General features: G+C 41.4%; 1 protein-coding gene across 1 annotated transcript; it reads right to left on the bottom strand.

Annotated features, from left to right (window-relative positions):
- Positions 1-144: 144 nt before the first annotated feature.
- On the bottom strand, positions 145-4,957 carry LOC104608030 (hydroxyproline O-galactosyltransferase GALT6-like). The gene is made up of 7 exons (XM_010273875.3): positions 3,634-4,957; positions 2,990-3,222; positions 2,613-2,903; positions 2,368-2,496; positions 2,097-2,270; positions 1,021-1,128; positions 145-939 (listed from the first exon to the last, which is right to left on the bottom strand). Exons 1-7 carry the CDS (start codon positions 4,514-4,516, stop codon positions 730-732), a joined length of 2,028 nt encoding a protein of 675 aa, XP_010272177.1. The 5' UTR covers positions 4,517-4,957; the 3' UTR covers positions 145-729.
- Positions 4,958-17,398: the final 12,441 nt, after the last annotated feature.

The raw sequence follows: 17,398 nt of genomic DNA, 5'->3' as shown, positions 1-17,398 counted from the left end.
TGGAAACTGTTTTGGGGTAGAACAGTTTGCATTGAAACCCCTGTAAAGAAAAGTCTCGACGCCCTGACGGTACAAACAGTGGTGTTCGTGTTTTCAAATACGAGATGCAGTACGAATAATGAGGAAAACAATGATTGCTAAATATGATATATAAATTAGGCAGCACGAGGCAAGCACTACAATTGCATATATTTGCATGTACAATAAAGAATTTATCTGTGCTCATCATGGCTTTCATGTACATTGCTAAAATCTAGATCCCAACTGAATCTTTCCTTTCGAGTTAATCTAAGAAATTTGGTGCCCCAGATCTCCTCATTTCATCCAAACTTGCAAAGTATTTCCCGTTGGTTCTCTATAGTGTGGCAGGGCCAAGAAATATTTTCAAAATGAAATAATTTTCATCTGCCGTGGTGTAACTATAGGTGGTTACAGAGATATGAAGGTCTTTAACATTGTACCCTGCAGTCTGCACTACACAAACATCATAAGCCCACCAGCCAACCCTGCTATCCCCATCCTCCAGCGTCAAAAGGTAAAAGAACCAGTAAAAAAAATAATGAATGAATTTGAAAGGGCATATGAATAGAACCCCATCAGTCTATACACTACATTATCATGTAATGACTGCAAAACTTGATTTCACTGCCTTTCTCCATCAAAGATCCTCCACAGTCACCTAACAACACAGTAGTTGTCACTGAACGTCTTCGCCATTGTCTATCATCATCATCTCATGTTGCAACACTGGCCTCTTCCCGTCTGTTGCAATTTGTCCCACATACAGATCATCTGCCTAGGAGACTGGTAATGTGCTGTATAGTAATCATCAATGCACCCAAACTGGCAGAACTTCACATCATGTCGATATTCCACAAGTCTTGAGCTGTTGAATTGTTCCACCCACATTCCCATGCTCACATCCTCCATCTTGAACAACTGTAGTGTGAATTTCAGTTAACTAATTGCCACACTCAGATAGACCAAAATAATCAGTGGTGACAAGTTCATGTGACTTACTCTTAACTTGTGTTTCTCAAACTCGGTGACAACAAAGCGTGCAATGTCAGAAGACACCACATAGCCTGGCCCATTTGCATAGGGTGGATAATCTTCTTCTGGCCATTCCTAAAATCCACCAGAAAATAATAAGGTGAGAACTTGTCAAATTATAAAATGCATTTTAAGGTTCAGACAAACCCCAGAATACCAAGAAAAACTCCCTACACAGGCATGAAACTTAAAAGTTAAAAAACACTATCAAAACTCAAAAGTAATTTGAAATATGCAAGAGAAAATTTGTAAGGATGGTACTTCTGTTTGGGAAGCCAATATTTTTATACAGAGTAGAATATATTTCAAGGAGATTAACTGAATGCACAACCAGAATACGGTTTCTTCATCACAGCACATGCTTACGAAGCATGATTACCTACAGTTTTCTTTGACGCAGAAGAAGCATGATTTACACAAAAGGGGGGACTAATGTTATTGCACACTGTGAGTTCCAAGGTGATTCATCCAAGTGAACAAGACTTCCCTAATTAATAATCAGCCCATTCCTTGATACAGCACATGCTTACAAGGAATCAGCCTTCATTTAACCTAGTAACTACACATTCTTATGTGATTCTTTGAAATCTCTTTTGCATAATTTACCTTTCATAATCATTTAAAAATAAGCTGATACATTTGCAGCATATGAGATCAAATATACTAACAAATCTTTTTTTCTTCCTTTTTAGAACCATTTTTAATTCTGTCATCAGCTCCTAAGCCTCATCCAAATAATTTCCTGTTTCACCACATTAGAAATACCAATAGATACCAGTTTAAATGCAAATTCATTCACCAAAATATGTTAAAATAGTTGCAATTAAAATATGAGCAACTACTTCCCTTTATGTTGCATAGAAAAGTATAATAAATTCGACCAAGTAAATAGTTGAAGATATAAACAAAAACAATCATCAGAGAACACATGATATTTAGAAACACTCAACATTCTATGCTGAAAGCAAAATATATATACAAAACCAATGGTAAAGAATTCATTAAATCCTTGTGGCAGCCTAGTAGAAGAACCTAATACATACCTCATATGTCACTGACCATTTGCCATAACGCAAGGGCTTGTGGTAGTAATTTATATTTCCTACATACAAGCTCCGGTCAACAGGAACTTTCTTCACTTCCTTGATGACTGTATCCACCCTGACAAATGTATCATCATCACACTTCATGACATACTTCGCAGATACCATGCGAACCTGTGAATAAACAAAATTATCAAATACCAATAGATAATCCATAGAAAATTCTGAATGAATTGTAAATGCAAGTTTTTATCCCCCCCCCCCAACTCACCCCATACTCGCAGATGGCAACAGTCTTCAAAACCACAAGGTCATAACTATCCATGAAAGGCACAATAACAATATCACCAAAGAACTCGGCTTCTTTCTTCAACTCCATATTCACTTCCTTCCTTGCATGCTGTCCTCAAAAATAGAAGAAAAGAAAAAGGAAAAAACTTAAAAATTGGTGCCTGACCTCCAATTGAAAAAGTGACTTCACGAAAAACTCTAAACACCATCCAGGACTGCACTTACCAATGCAACAAAAAAGCGAGCCACAACATTTGAAGACTTGATGAGTTCAGATTGCATCCATGTCTTCCTTACAGCCATCCGTTCAGCAAAATGGTTGCCTGCTGAAAGGATACCAATGAAAAGCTCCACAGGCCCCTCTGGGGCAGGTGGAGCTTTCCATTTAGTAGACATCTCAAGGTGTTTCTGTGGAGAAAAGCTAGGATGTGTAGTGGGTAAAGAAGCTGCAAATATAGAATGCACATAAACATCCCCATTCAGAGAAAGGCCAGTTGCATCCTCGAGAACAAACCCCTGTAAACATTAGCAAAAAAAATAAACTCGAGATAATCTAGAATCTTACAGTGACAATAGCAACGAAATTTGATAAAGATACTCACGGTGCGATAAGGAAAAGAGGTGACATGCCTCCCATCGACATTTACATGATAGCCTTCTAAGCCGGCACTAAGAGTGAGAACAAATAACTTCTCCTCTGCAAATGGGTACGGCCAATCAACCGTAACCTTCTTTGTTCGGCCAATTAACCGATTTAACCACCACATTGCCTTTGATTCCTCTGAGTGGTCATCGTCATCACGAATCCACTTCTCACATTTTACTTGCCCATCAACTGCGCAAAGTGTGAATGTTGTAAGACGAAACTTTCTCAAAACGTACAAATCCCCATCTTTTTCTGTTATAGCTAAACCTTTCATAACTTATTGCAGATAAGGGGTTTTAGAAGAAAAAGAAAGCCCATGCTGTAAAATCATGTAAAGGGCCTCCTCATGTTGTCTAAACAACGAAAAACACTAAGAACGTTCAGGCAATACTTATTACATAATTTAGACATCGCATATAAGCTTAAATTGTACTGAAAAAGAAGAGAACTAAATATATAACAGTTCAAAAATCAATAATAAAAGAGAAAAAATAAAAAATTTTCATGTACTTTAAGTAGAACCCAAAAATTTTAAGTGGCAACAAAGACTCAACAAAAAGCAAGAAGAAATGAACAGAAGAGTCGATGAAGTTTGCTTACCAGTTTCCTCATCGGCCTTAGATTTCCATCCCTCGCACCTAAGTGCTGATCCCCACTGCATCCTATAGCAAGTGTTCTGCTCGATGACAGGCTTTCCACTCCAGTCGCCCTTCAACCTAGGATTGAAGTGCAAGATCCTCGGTGGTTCCTCCCCATCAACCGTCTTCAGTCCTTGCAACTCCATCATGAACTGCGAAACCATGACTGACTTATCCCCATCCTTCAACGGTGATATCTTTGGGTCATACTCGGGGTGAGCCGCATACGGCTTTCCGACAAGCGTAATGTGGGACCCTAGAGTCAAGCCACACGGAAGTAGCAGAATCTTACCCCGGTCAGGAAATTCCGATCCAGAAAGCATAATGGAATGCGGGCAAGCCTCCGATCGGTTCTCGGCTTTGCTCTCTTCATCAAGCCGAATCTTTCCAGATTCAAGCTCCTCCCAAAGCATCCTCCCAACATCCCAAGCATGCTTAGCGGATTTCTGAAGCTCGGAGAACCCATCTTTACTGCTACTGTTGTACGCACCTTCCTGAAAATTCAAACTTGACAAAATGTTGTACTCATCCATCCGTCCCTCGGACGTTCCCTGCTGAGACGGCTGAAAAGAACCCTGAGAAACCCTAAAAGATACCTTGGAAGGTCGGACAGGAGCTCTTCTCTTCTCCAAGTCCGCTTCGCTATCAAGCCTAAGAGGACGAGGCAATGCGTCGCTGATGAACCCATTAAAGCCCTCTCCAGATGCAGCAATGGAACCGCTCCTGAAGACAAATGGGATTTCCACGCTCACCAAGAGCATATACAGAAACCCTACACCGATCAACAACTGAATCGATCTCTGTCGGCTCAGAGACAGAAACATATCCAACTTCCCCCGCTTCATCGTCACTTGTTTTCTTTCTCCCCTTGGGGAAAAAAAAAAAACAGAGAGAAAATTAGGGGAAAAGGAAACGGCAGCGAACCTTTGACTTGATCTGATTCCTTCCAATTGGAGAAGAACCGAGACAAATCTTCTGGAGAAGAAAAGAAAATAACCACCGATTCGATCAAAACGATTCGTATCTGCAAAACCCCCTGCTCCCAGACCTACCTCTTACGGTTGAGAAGAAAAAAGGTAGGTCAGCAAGCAAGCTCAATACGAAAGGGAGAGAGAGAGAAAGAGAGAATGTTGTTGAATATAAAAGGGAGAGAGGGAGAGAGAGAGAGAGACGTTTTCGTTTTGAGGGTCTCTGATCTCTCCATCTCCAATTCAATTTTTAATCTGGAAATTGAAAATAAAAATAACCGACGTTCTTGATTGCTTTTTGCTGGAGAATATTTCTTTTTTCAATTAATTCAGAAGATTCCCCACTCATAGAGAAGTCCGCCTGACACACGTTTACATGTAAAGCCGCGTGTCCAAATGTGGCACTCTAGATCTCCGTAAGATGTCAAACACTGTCCGATCCAACGGTTCGCATGGGATCAGCTTCATTTCACCGTTTCCCACTGCTCCGACCCCAAACCTCTCTGTTTCTTCCTGGAAACATATAAATTTACAAATATCCAGCATTTATTAAGTAATAATAATAGTTTTAATTAATTAATTATATAGGAATTATTATTATGATTTTTTATTTTAAACTCTCCCTCTCACTCACTGTCACACAATCATTCCAGGCATGGGTTGTACTAATTAAAAATTAATTTAAATTTAAATAAACCTCAAGCATGGGAAGACCGTTGAGAATTGCATTATTTGAAATGGGGCATGGGACCGTAACTAATGGGCCCCTTGTCTGTTTATATGGAATTTAAAATTGGGGATACGTCATACACGGCTCGTCTGAGTTGGGTGCCACCAATCCCACGTCCTCATGTGCGGATGATGTGAGGAATTAAGAATAAAGCTTGTTTATTAAATTCTGATTTCTTACTTGGCATTTAGCGTTTGTTTTGAGGGGTAATATTATCAGATTCCGACAGTCGGACCAAACTCAGTGGATCATCGTTTTCACGGGTTGACACTCGGTTAGATTTCTATTTCCTTTCCGTTGTTTGGGTTAATAAAATAAATCGTTTACTTATGAAATACACACGTGGAATCAATGGTTAACCCCTGTTATAAGATACTAACCGCTTTGTTTTTGGGGTTTGGACATGGGAACTGTAGCTTTCTTTCGCTTTCAGTTGTCGATTTCAAAATGAGTTGATCAACAACAACGGCTTTTTTGGAATGGGGGTCCACCGGCCCAGAGACCAGGCAGTGATTGAATTTGAATAGTACAGACTGCAGGCTTCATTCCTTTTTCTGTTTGAGTTGGGCCGTGGGTGAAGGGTGGGATTTTTCCACGGGTGGACTGGAGCCATTAATGAGTTTTAACTGGACCATGAGATCATCTCCAGGAGTTGCATGGAACGTTGCACCCAAAACAAAAACAGAATCACAGTGTTGGGCCCGAAGGCCCAACATTTGCTGCTGCTTATCTCATATGGAAACTGGAAAGAATCACGACCCACCAACGAAACCAACAACAAAAAATAGGTTTGAAATGGAAGAGGAACTACACCTACTTTCTTCTGTCAAACAGAAAGGGTTCCGCTACAACCTTTAGAAAGCTTTGTAAAGAAAGCAATGTGGGGATTGGGCCAACTCTCTTTCTGATTTTAGTTTGTGTGGGCCGCCTTCTTTTAAGTTTAAAATGATATCTACAACATTCCCTAAAATAGGGGTGCCTAACCGAACCGTGGGGTATTTTTTCAAATTGAACCGACGTGATCGATTTTTAAAATATTTAAATCGAAATTGAACTGATGCAATTGGTTCATTGGTTAATCGATGGACCGATTAATCGTAATTCGATTTTTCGGTTTTTTTATGCACTTAAAAAAACAAAACTAAAACTGTTGGCGGTTGTTGTTGGTGCCAGACTGGTTGGTGACGGTGGTTGTTGTCGGTTGTCGCATGAAGTGAGAGCTTGAGAGGTGGTGCCTGGCGGAGCCGCAGAGAAGAGAGGTGATAGAGAAAAAGAGAGAGGAGAGATATAGGGATCAAAGATGCCTTTGGTGCTTGTTTGCCAGTGAAGCGGCGACCGGCATTGCCGCTTGGTGCTAGTGGTTGGCACGGGCCGCACGATCATCTGGGAAATACAAAGAGTCGAAGAAGACTAGAAGAGTAAGATAGTAAGAGAGACTAAGAATTGAAAGAGACGAAAGAGAAAAGACTAAGGGAGTGAGAGAAGGTTTAGATTTCTAATTCGAAAAGAGAAAAGAGAAGAAAGGCTTGAAAATTTTTTTATTTTTGAGACTAAGAGACTACTAATCTCCGGTCTGGCACTCTGACAGAGACAGATTGCTGAATAAACTTTCAATTGAAACTTTATTCGATTTTCAACTATATATATATATATATATATATATATATATTACTGTATATATATCGATCGGTTCGATTAACCGTCGATTTTTTTAAATGATTAACCGAAACTGAACCAATCGATTCGGTTAATCAAATTTTTCGGTTAAGTTTTGATCGATTCTGTTTTTCGATTTTTTTTTGCTTTCCCCTACCTAAAACATCAAAAAACAGGCGGCGTCATCAACTCAGCATTATTAATGGATTAATGGGCTTGAGATGGACGCGACCCACGTGGCACTGCAACATGTACGCTGCACCCTTCTTCACTGCCACGTCAATACTAGTAATACAAAACTCACCTACCATTTTTATGGCTGCTTTTTGTTCCTGAAAGGGTTGAAAATACGGGTATGGGCGAAAATGGAATTTCAGGGTAAATAAAGAACAGAGGTGGGTATAGAATGAAGAATGAATCATGGATGATGATAAGGACCTGTGCAATAGCTGAATAGTTTTGGTACAATTGAGTTCGACCCAAACCTGACCGACAGTAGCTCCATTAAATGGACGAGAGAGAGAGAGGTATTTCATGGTCTGAAACTAAGATGGGATTTCTGATCTCTGACAGATATTGGATGGAAGTTGGTTTAGAGTTGGTAGATAGAGGCAATAGTTGGATTCCTAATTGGACAGCATCAATATAAAGCATAATCTAGCTATGTAGATTTGGTTTTTTACTTTTCCCAGGGGCCGCGTTTCTTGAATGGGCCATACAAGTTCTGCGGTCGTGTTTGTACACTTTATGGAGAGAGAGGAGAGTGGACAACTTGGGGTTGCACTCGATTTAAAATGGGTCACCTGCTCTCCCCACAGTGGTTTCTATTTTCTACCACCCATTTCTTAAAAAAGTAAAAGAATAATTGAAAATTGAAAGCTATAAATTGTTGGTAGGCATAGTTCATGGGCCGGGTCAAGCCGAGTTCAGTCGGGTTTTGCTTTTATATAAATAGAATATATTTAGGTTCGAGTCCGAATCTGGTCAGAAACTTAGAAAAAATATTGTTTTTTTATTCAATTAAAAATTATTTTATTTATATTAAAAATTTTTTAAATAAAAAAATAAAAGCTCATACTATTACTTGAAAAAAGAGAATAATAATAAAGAAAACAAATATTATATATATTTCTATTATATAATACATTATCAAGTCGGGTTTGAACTCGGATCAGACTTTTGAAAAAGTGTAAACCTGGACCAAGCCCGTAATTGGGCCAGGCCGAGACATCAGGCAATCCGGCCCATGAACAGGTCCAATTGTTGGGTTTATTTCAGCACGGGTTACACAGATTATATGTTGCTCATTCGAAGTACATCCCCTGAAATTTCAATAGCAATAAAGCCCACCCTGTACTATGGGTCAGTGGCAATTGCTCCGAACTTTCATTTGGAATAAAGACCCCTTCTAATATTCACTTTGCCACAAATACCGCCCTGAGCCCCTGACCATTAAGTCAAAAGACAGAATGTGTTAAATTAACAAAGTATCTATAGGAATTTTAATTATTTTCTTTTCGCTTTTTGGTTAGTGGCAATTCGCTTTTTGGTAACTTATTTATTTGGGTAAATACAATTATTCGGGTAAGTTTTTCTTGGGAAACACTTATCCAGGTAAGTGTATTTATCCATGTTCTTTTATTTTCCAAATAAAAAAGAAAATGACCATTTTACTCATAAAAATTCAATATTAAAAGGGGCATTTTTGTTCCATTCAAGTGTTGGAAACTTTCCCCCTTGATGGGAAGCTTTCCCCCTAGGTAAGTGATACCCTCTCAATATCCAAAAAAAGAACGCCCCCCTAAATCCTAATTGACCCAAAATACTTTTATTTCTTTAAACAAAATAAACTAAAATAACAAAAATCATTTTATTGATATAAAAAATAAGTTTCTTTAAAATTCTTTTTTAATTTCATTGACATGAATGTTTCTCTTTATCAGAACATATAGAAATTATCCATTCATTTCTCCAATAAAGTAAGAAAAACAAAATGAAACCTTAAATAAATCATTTATTTAGAAATCTACAAGAATCTATTAGAGCAACCGAGAGGATTTCAATATTATATTTAGAAAACTAATAAAATTATAAATCATTTAAATAAATAAGGAAAGGATAATTTAGAGATTTAAAAAAATTTAAACAGCTGAATGAGAATCTTTTTTGAAATTAACTGTTAAACTCTAATGGAGGGAGTTTTTGTAACAAAAGTTCAAGGGTCTTTGTCGCAAATGAAAACTCAAGGAAATAATTGTCACTGCCCCAACATTTCAAGTAGGGTCTCTATAATTTATTCTAAATATTACTTCTTTTTATATGTTACCTAATGTTGGGTTTATTCCTTGATTTATATTCAAACCCGGGTTCCATGCTTTTTTTTCATTTTCTTTCATTTGTTTGCTGATTGTCTTATTTTGTTTGTAATATGAGCACACAAGAGAGTACAGTTTCCATAGACGAATTATCAATATAAAAACATTAAGTTGGAATGTGTATGAAAGAAGGTCTAAGAAAGCAAGAAATGGAATCTAACAGTAAATTTTGCTTTTTTTTCTTTTCAAATTACAAGAATGCCACTTTCTACCAACTCTTTCTCTCTTTTGCCTTTTTTTCTTTCAAATTACAAGAACTAGCAAGGGGCCCCTACTATGTAGGGGCTAAACATGATAATAAATTTGAAAGAAAAAATTGGAAATGAAGAAATTAATAGAGAAATTGCAAGTCTGTAACGTGATAGCACAGGTTCACCGTCAGTTTATTATTATTATTATTATTATTTGCTTTGCAGCTTTGTTACCATACATACCATCCAGAGGAAAATCCAACAACACAAATAATGTGTTCCTTTGTTGCGTACATGAATTTTGTATAAATTTAATAGTAGTTCCCATATTAATCAACAATGGAGGTGGAAATTGCATTTGGAACTAAACTATCATGAATAAAGGAAAAGTGAACCAAGGATACGTAAACAAACTAACAAAGATCAAAGTTTAAGTTTATGTCACATATAAAGCAAAAGTACCAAAAAAACCTAGATAAAAAGAAGGCTAAGATGGAGCGAATAGATGAAAGGCCTAAAGAGAAAAAAAACACACATACATACACACATACACTCATACTGGACCAATAGAGGCCATCAAACCCCATGGCTAGAGACTTGGGGACTATCAACAGTTTGCAACCCAGTAGGAATAATAGTAAGCTTGGCTTTGTCATCAAGATTTGCAACCTTTTGCCTTAGATGCCTAACTTCGGCAAGGAACTCGCGGACATGACCCTCAAGGCGCTCACATTTGTATGAGCAATACATATAGTCCAGGTAGTTCACATCCTCTATATGTATAGCATAATATTGTTTGAGCCTCCTGATAGCATTCTGGCAGGCATATAGTTTGGACTCTACAATAGTAGGGTTGGGCCCCCTAGTGAAGGTCGATTTCTCATCGTGAACAGTAAGCACAAGGCTGGTGTTATAGCCATGTTCATCATTTTCCACCAAGTACACGGGCTCAGGAACCCCGAGGAATCGAAACAAACCTCTGAGGACACTTTTAAAACAAATAGGAAAAATAGTGTCATCTTGGCAGTCCATATCTTTGTAGTAAACAAGACCTTGTACCCTTTTAGTAATCCTGCAAGAAATGTGTAGTAAGATTACATCATAGAAGGAGGCTTATAGCATTGAAGACACATGTTAATTCATTTCGATATCAACCCCAACCACACTAAAACAAGGAATAGAGAGTAACCAATAAAAAGAAAAGCTACACCAATAATACACAAAATATCCATAAAAAATACTACACATTAAAAAAAACGGCACCAAACATATACGACATGAGTAACTTCAAACAAAATTAGCAAAGTCATTAACAAAAACAGTCACAAATCTTTGGGAATGAGAAAAAGACCAAAAAACCTTGAAATTAATGCTTAGCCTTGAAATCTTTGAGGATGGAAAGAAAACCTTGAAGTTAATGATTAAAAGTTGAAAACAAGAACAAAAACAGTTAAAAACAGATAAAGAATCAAACTAATAAACAAATGCTGAATTTATCAATTACCTGGTGGATGCAATGAATCAAAATAGGCTGAGTAAAACAAACGGAGGATGCAAAGTAGGCAAAATCCGAGAACACACCCAAAGATATATAGCATGGGGTGGGGTGGGGTGGGGCCTCCATGTCATGAGTGCAAAATGCAACCACACAAAACATCAAAGAAAAAGAAAGTACATCAACTTTAAATACCCGAATGAAATCTGAAGTTAAGTTGTCACTCTTCTCCAGCCCACACAGAAACTTATCCCTTGTCCTTAAACTGTCACTCTTCTCTACACAGAAACTTTTCTTTTCCATCCAAACAAATGAGATTTTCTTTGTATACATCCTATCTTCATATCAGCCGTTAACAGGAGATCAAAAGATGTCACTCCTCCAGCCCACACAGAAACATCCAAATATCCTGTCTTCATATCAGCCATTGAGAAGATGTCATTAAATGTGCTCAGAAGGCAATCCTCTCTTCATATCCTCCATTCAGAAGATGTCATTAAATGTGCTCAGAACGTACATTAAAGATCTCTTTTCTTTGCCTGAAAATTACTCACCCATACACACGTTTCACCTCCAATGCCTTTCACCAATCGGGTCATCTACACACGTGTAGATGCTTGTTACCATCTCCACAAGCGGCGTCTTCTCTCCTTGTGCCCTCTTGTGACGGTTCAGTCACCATCACGCCATCGGCACACCATCTAAGTGTCTTGGGTCGAGTCTTTGTACTCTTTTTGTAAGGGGGTATACCAATGACAATTATGTAAATAATAGTATGCATGTTCAGTATTTTGATGTATCATTTTATCACTCCCCCAAAAGCTTAACGTACTCTTTGAGGGGAGGTAAGTAGTCGAGTGAGCTCATAAGCGTGTAAAGGTTAAGCACGAGATCCCCTCGACACTGTATTGTGTGCTTGTGCTTATCACTGATTAATGCAATACAAGTTGCCTTTTGTCTAATTGGTGTGCACTATTGTTTCCTTTTATGTGTTATTGCTTGCATTTGTAGGCTTTTTGACCCCATCGGGAGCCGCACGGGGCTCTGTCGATTAGACCGTGACAGTTGGTATCAGAGCCTCGTTGACACTAGCGGTTGTCAAGCCCAACGAGTCCCTGTCGTGCCCCGCAACAACACCACCCCGATGAAGAATCGTGACATGCGAGAGGAGATCCAGGAAGGGATCTCACAGGTTTATGATGAGGGCGAGCCTAGAGGTAGCTCTCCCAAAGACAAAGGCGTCAGCTTAAAGCATAGCAAGCGTGACAAGTCAGTTGACAAGCTTGCGACCATAGACAAGCGCATCATGCGCTGTGAAGCAGTGGTTGGTGAAACTCGTGACCGTGTGGACGAGCTTCAACTCAACCTTGAGATCGTAGCATCGGTCGTGGAAAGATTGGAGGACCAGTCCGATGACAGCTCCAACAGGCCAGGCAACCCACTAGAAGACCTGGTGAAGTGCCTACAGATCCAGCTCGAAAACTTGAAGGGCGAAGTGACCCTTCAGAAGAGGCTGATGGCCAATACAGCCAGCACACCTGCTGCTCCAGCCCCTCCAAAGATCAAAGTCTGCGAGCCTACCTCATATGCAGGGACCTGCGATGCCCGTGAGTTTGACAACTTCCTGTGGCAAATGGAACAATATTTCACCGCCGCCGAGCTCGTTGAGGAGGCGGCCAAGGTGCGTACTGTTGTTATGTATCTTACTGATGTTGCTATGTTATGGTGGCGTAGGAGATGTGCCGATGTGGAGGGAGGAGATGTGCCGATGCGTACTCCAGTTCTATCCAGAGAACGTGGAGTACCAAGCCTGTCGGAAGCTCAAGAACCTAAAACACACGGGCTCATTGCATGAGTACGTGAAGGAGTTTTCCGCACTATCGCTCAAGATCACGGACATGTCAGACAAGGACCTGCTCTTCAACTTTATGGACGGCCTACAACAATGGGCCGAGCTTGAACTCCAGAGACGAGGTGTGAAGGACCTCACCACAGCCATGGCCGTTGGTGAACAACTGATAGACAACAGGCGACCAAGCAAAGACGGCCCCAAACCAAACTCGTATCAGGGTGTAGGGAAGATAGGAGGTGATAGGAAACCTTACTACGTGCCCAAGGGAGACTCCGGGCCAAGTAAACCCAACACTTTTAAGTTCTACAGGAGACCCGAAGGGGACTCTGGATACAGGGGTGGCCAGTTTGTGAAGAGAACACCTCCGACACCATGCTTCATCTGTGAGGGAAAACATTGGACTAAGGATTGTCTTAGTCGGGGGAAGCTCAATGCCTTGCTTGCAAAGCTTAGTGATGATGAGCATAGCGAAGAGGAGAAGGAACCAGAGGAGACAAGAATGGGGGTTCTACGAAGACTCAATGCAATGAAGAAGAAGACGAGCCCGCAAGGAGCATCGAAGTTCAAACCGAATGGACTGATGTATGTAGACATTCGCTTGAATGGTAAGCCCACAAGAGCCATGGTGGATACAGGTGCTACCCACAACTTTATCTCTATGGAGGAGGCATCCCGAGTAGAACTTGCACCTACCAAGGAAGTCGGATGGTTGAAGGCTATGAACTCTAATGCCAAACCCATACAAGGCGTAGCTCATGGGGTGGTCTTGCAACTTGGTGACTGGGAAGGGATGATAGACCTCTCAGTCGTGCCCATGGATGATTTTCAGGTCGTTCTCGGCATGGACTTCTTAACTCAAGTAAAGGCGGTGCCCATGCCCTTCCTCAACTTAGTTTGCATATTCGAATATCAGGCTCCTTGCATGGTTCCAGTTGTGCCAGAGACCATGTCCACCCCCAAGATGCTCTCAACATTGCAACTCAAGGATGGAGTACGGAAAGGAGAGACCACTTACCTAGCCACATTGGTGGACTTCGACTTGCCTGACCCACCAACCAGGCATATCCCGCCAGCGATTATAATGGCACTAGAAGAATTCCAAGATGTCATGCCTTCCACATTGCCGAAGAAGCTTCCCCCAAGGAGAGAAGTTGATCACAAGATTGAGTTGCAGACTGGAACCAAACCACCGGCACGCCCGCCATACAGAATGTCTTCTCCTGAGTGGGCCGAGCTATGAAAGCAGTTGAATGAGTTGTTGGATGCTGGATTGATTCAACCTTCTAAGGCCCCTTTTGGAGCACTAGTCCTGTTTCAAAATAAGCATGATGGATCTCTTCGGCTCTGTATTGACTACCGAGCTCTCAACAAGCTCACCATCAAGAACAAATATCCCATACCTTTGGTGGCCGACCTCTTTGACCAGCTCAGCAGGGCCAAGTACTTTACCAAGCTAGACCTGAGGTCGGGGTACTATCAAGTGCGTATAGCCGAAGGAGATGAACACAAAACAGCTTGTGTTACCCGATATGGGTCCTTTGAATTTTGTGTCATGCCCTTTGGGCTCACCAATGCTCCAGCCACCTTTTGTACATTGATGAACAGAATATTTCATCCCTACCTGGACCAATTTGTTGTTGTGTATATTGATGATATTGTAATTTACAGTAGAACCTTGGAGGAACATGTTGACCACCTCCGTACTGTTTTTCAGGTCTTGCGGGACAACAACCTGTTTGTTAAGAAGGAAAAATGTTCTTTCGCCACAGAAGAGGTGGTTTTCCTCGGCCATATAATTCGAGCAGGCACAATCAGCATGGATCCAGCTAAAGTCAAGGCCATTCAAGATTGGGCACCTCCCACCAGGGTCACCGAACTTCGCTCCTTCCTTGGCCTCGTGAACTACTATCGAAGATTCATCTCTGGATTCTCAGCACGAGCCACTGCTCTCACCAACTTACTGAAGAAGACTAGTATGTGGACCTGGAGTGAATGTTGCAAAACAACTTTTGATGATTTGAAGAGAGCTGTCTCAGCAGAACCTGTCCTCGACTTGCATGATCCAAGCAAGCCGTATGAACTACACACAGATCCTTCTGACTTTGCCATTGGTGGGGTCTTGATGCAAGAAGGACATCCCATCGCCTTTGAAAGCCGCAAATTGAATGATACAGAGAGAAGGTACACTATGCAAGAGAAGGAGATGACAGCCATCGTCCACTGCTTCCGCACATGGCGACACTACCTGCTTGGCTCCAAGTTCGTGGTCAAGACTAACAACATAGCTACTAGTTACTTTCAGTCACAAAAGAAGCTGAGCCCTAATCAAGCTCGATGGCAAGATTTCTTAGCGGAGTTTGACATGACTCTAGAGTACAAGCCAGGGCCGATGAATAGGGTTGCTGATGCACTTAGCAGGAAGGCCAAGCTTGCAGCACTATCCATAGGTGAAGGTCCCTCTAAAAGCCAGATCAGACTGGACCTCATTAAGCGCATCAAGGAAGGACTCCAGAAGGACCCCATTGCTCAGAGCCTGTTGACAACTGCTCGTGAAGGGAAGACTAGGCGGTTTTGGGTTGAAGAAGGCCTTCTTTTGACAAAGGGAAGGCGGATATTTGTACCGAGAGTTGAAGACTTGAGGAAGACTCTCCTACGTGAATGTCATGACAGCTTATGGGCAGGACACCCTGGGTGGCAGCGTACCTTGGCACTTCTACAACATGCCATCTATTGGCCTCATATGGAACAAGATGATCGAGAATACACAAGGACATACCTGATTTGCCAGCAAGACAAGCCTGAGCGTGCCAAGACTCTTGGACTCCTACAACCTCTCCCAACGCCCTCACAACCTTGGGAGAGTGTTTCCATGGACTTCATCAGCGGTCTTCCTAAAGTGGGAGACTATGCATCCATTATTGTTGTTGTTGATAGATTTTCCAAGTCTGCCACTTTCTTCCCAGCACCAAAGCACCTTTCAGCTGAAGACACGACATACCTTTTCTTCAAGCACGTGGTGAAATATTGGGGAGTCCCATAGAACATTGTTAGTGATCGGGATCCCCGATTCACTAGTGCTTTTTGGATAGAGCTATTCAAGCTTCTTGGCTCGAACTTGAACTTCTCCAGCAGCAACCATCTAGAGTCAGATGGGCAGACAGAGAGAATGAACTCCCTCCTTGAGGAGTACCTCCGCCATTTTGTATCAGCTACACAGAAGAATTGGGTTCGATTGCTGGACATTGCACAGTTCTCCATCAACACACAGAAGATCTCCTCCACCAATCAGAGTCCTTTTGAAGTCATCACCGGCCAACTACCAAGATGTCCGCACAGCATCGTCAACGACCATCAAGGAAGAAGCCCTCGAACCTTCACTTTCACCAGGGAATGGAAAGAATGCCTTGACACCACTCGAGCCTCCCTAGAGAAAGCCTCCAGAAGAATGAAGAAATGGGCCGATTTGGGTAGACGACCCGAGAACTTCCAAGTAGGTGACCCGGCCTTAGTAAAACTCCATACCCATTGCCTTAGGTTCTTTTGAAGAGTACACCCCGGGCTTGTGAGAAAATATGAGGGACCCTATGAAATCCTAGCCAAAGTAGGAGCTTCAGCCTACAGATTCAAACTACCTCCATGGCTAAAAGTACACCATGTCTTTCATGTAAGCCAACTTAAACCCTACCATGCCGACAACCAAGATACCTCCCGAAACAAAAGTCAACGCCCACATCCATCCTACCAACCTCCCAAGAACCGATCCCTCGACTCCATCCTCAACCATAGGTTGTCCCAATCCTCCCAAACATCAGAATGGGAGTACCTGGTGTAGTGGAAGGGACCTGCAGAAGAAGACACCTGGGAGCTTGCAAAAGACCTTCCGTTCGCAGTGAAGCTGGACGTGTACCTGAGGAAGAATCTTCGAGGACGAAGATTGAATTGAGTGGGGGAGACTGTGACGGTTCAGCCACCATCAGCACCATCTGCACGCCATCTAAGTGTCTTGGGTTGGGTCCTTGTACTCTTTTTGTAAGGGGGGTATGCCAATGGCAATTATGTAAATAGTAGTATGCATGTTCAGTATTTTGATATATCTCTTTGTCACTCCCTCAAAAGCTTAACGTACTCTTTGAGGGGAGGTAGGTAGTCGAGTGAGCTCATAAGCGTGTAAAGGTTAAGCACGAGATCCCCTCGACACTGTACTGTGTGCTTGTGCTTACCACTGATTAATGCAATACAAGTTGCCTTTTGTCTAATTGGTGTGCACTCTTGTTTCCTTTTGTGTGTTGTTGCTTGCATTTGTAGGCTTTCTCGACCCATCGAGCGCCGCACGGGGCCCCGTCGATTAGCCCCGTGACACTCTTGTGCATTAAGTATAAATACATACATACACACACACATACATATATACTCTCTCCTACCAACTCTCTCTCTTGCTTTTTTTTCTTTCAAATTACAAG

Source organism: Nelumbo nucifera, chromosome 4 (genome assembly GCF_055504915.1).
Source record: "Nelumbo nucifera cultivar China Antique chromosome 4, China Antique-T2T, whole genome shotgun sequence".
Classification (NCBI taxonomy): Eukaryota; Viridiplantae; Streptophyta; class Magnoliopsida; order Proteales; family Nelumbonaceae; genus Nelumbo; species Nelumbo nucifera.
Note: the sequence above shows the minus strand (reverse complement) of the source record. Positions and strands in the feature narration are given on the sequence as shown.

Coding starts and splice junctions, on each gene's coding strand:
- LOC104608030 (XM_010273875.3), bottom strand. CDS start 4,516: ATGAAGCGGGGGAAGTTGGATATGTTTCTGTCTCTGAGCCGACAGAGA. Junction 3,223..3,633: donor TAAGGCCGATGAGGAAACTG/GTAAGCAAACTT, acceptor CACTTTGCGCAG/TTGATGGGCAAGTAAAATGT. Junction 1,129..2,096: donor AATGGTCAGTGACATATGAG/GTATGTATTAGG, acceptor GGTGGATTTTAG/GAATGGCCAGAAGAAGATTA.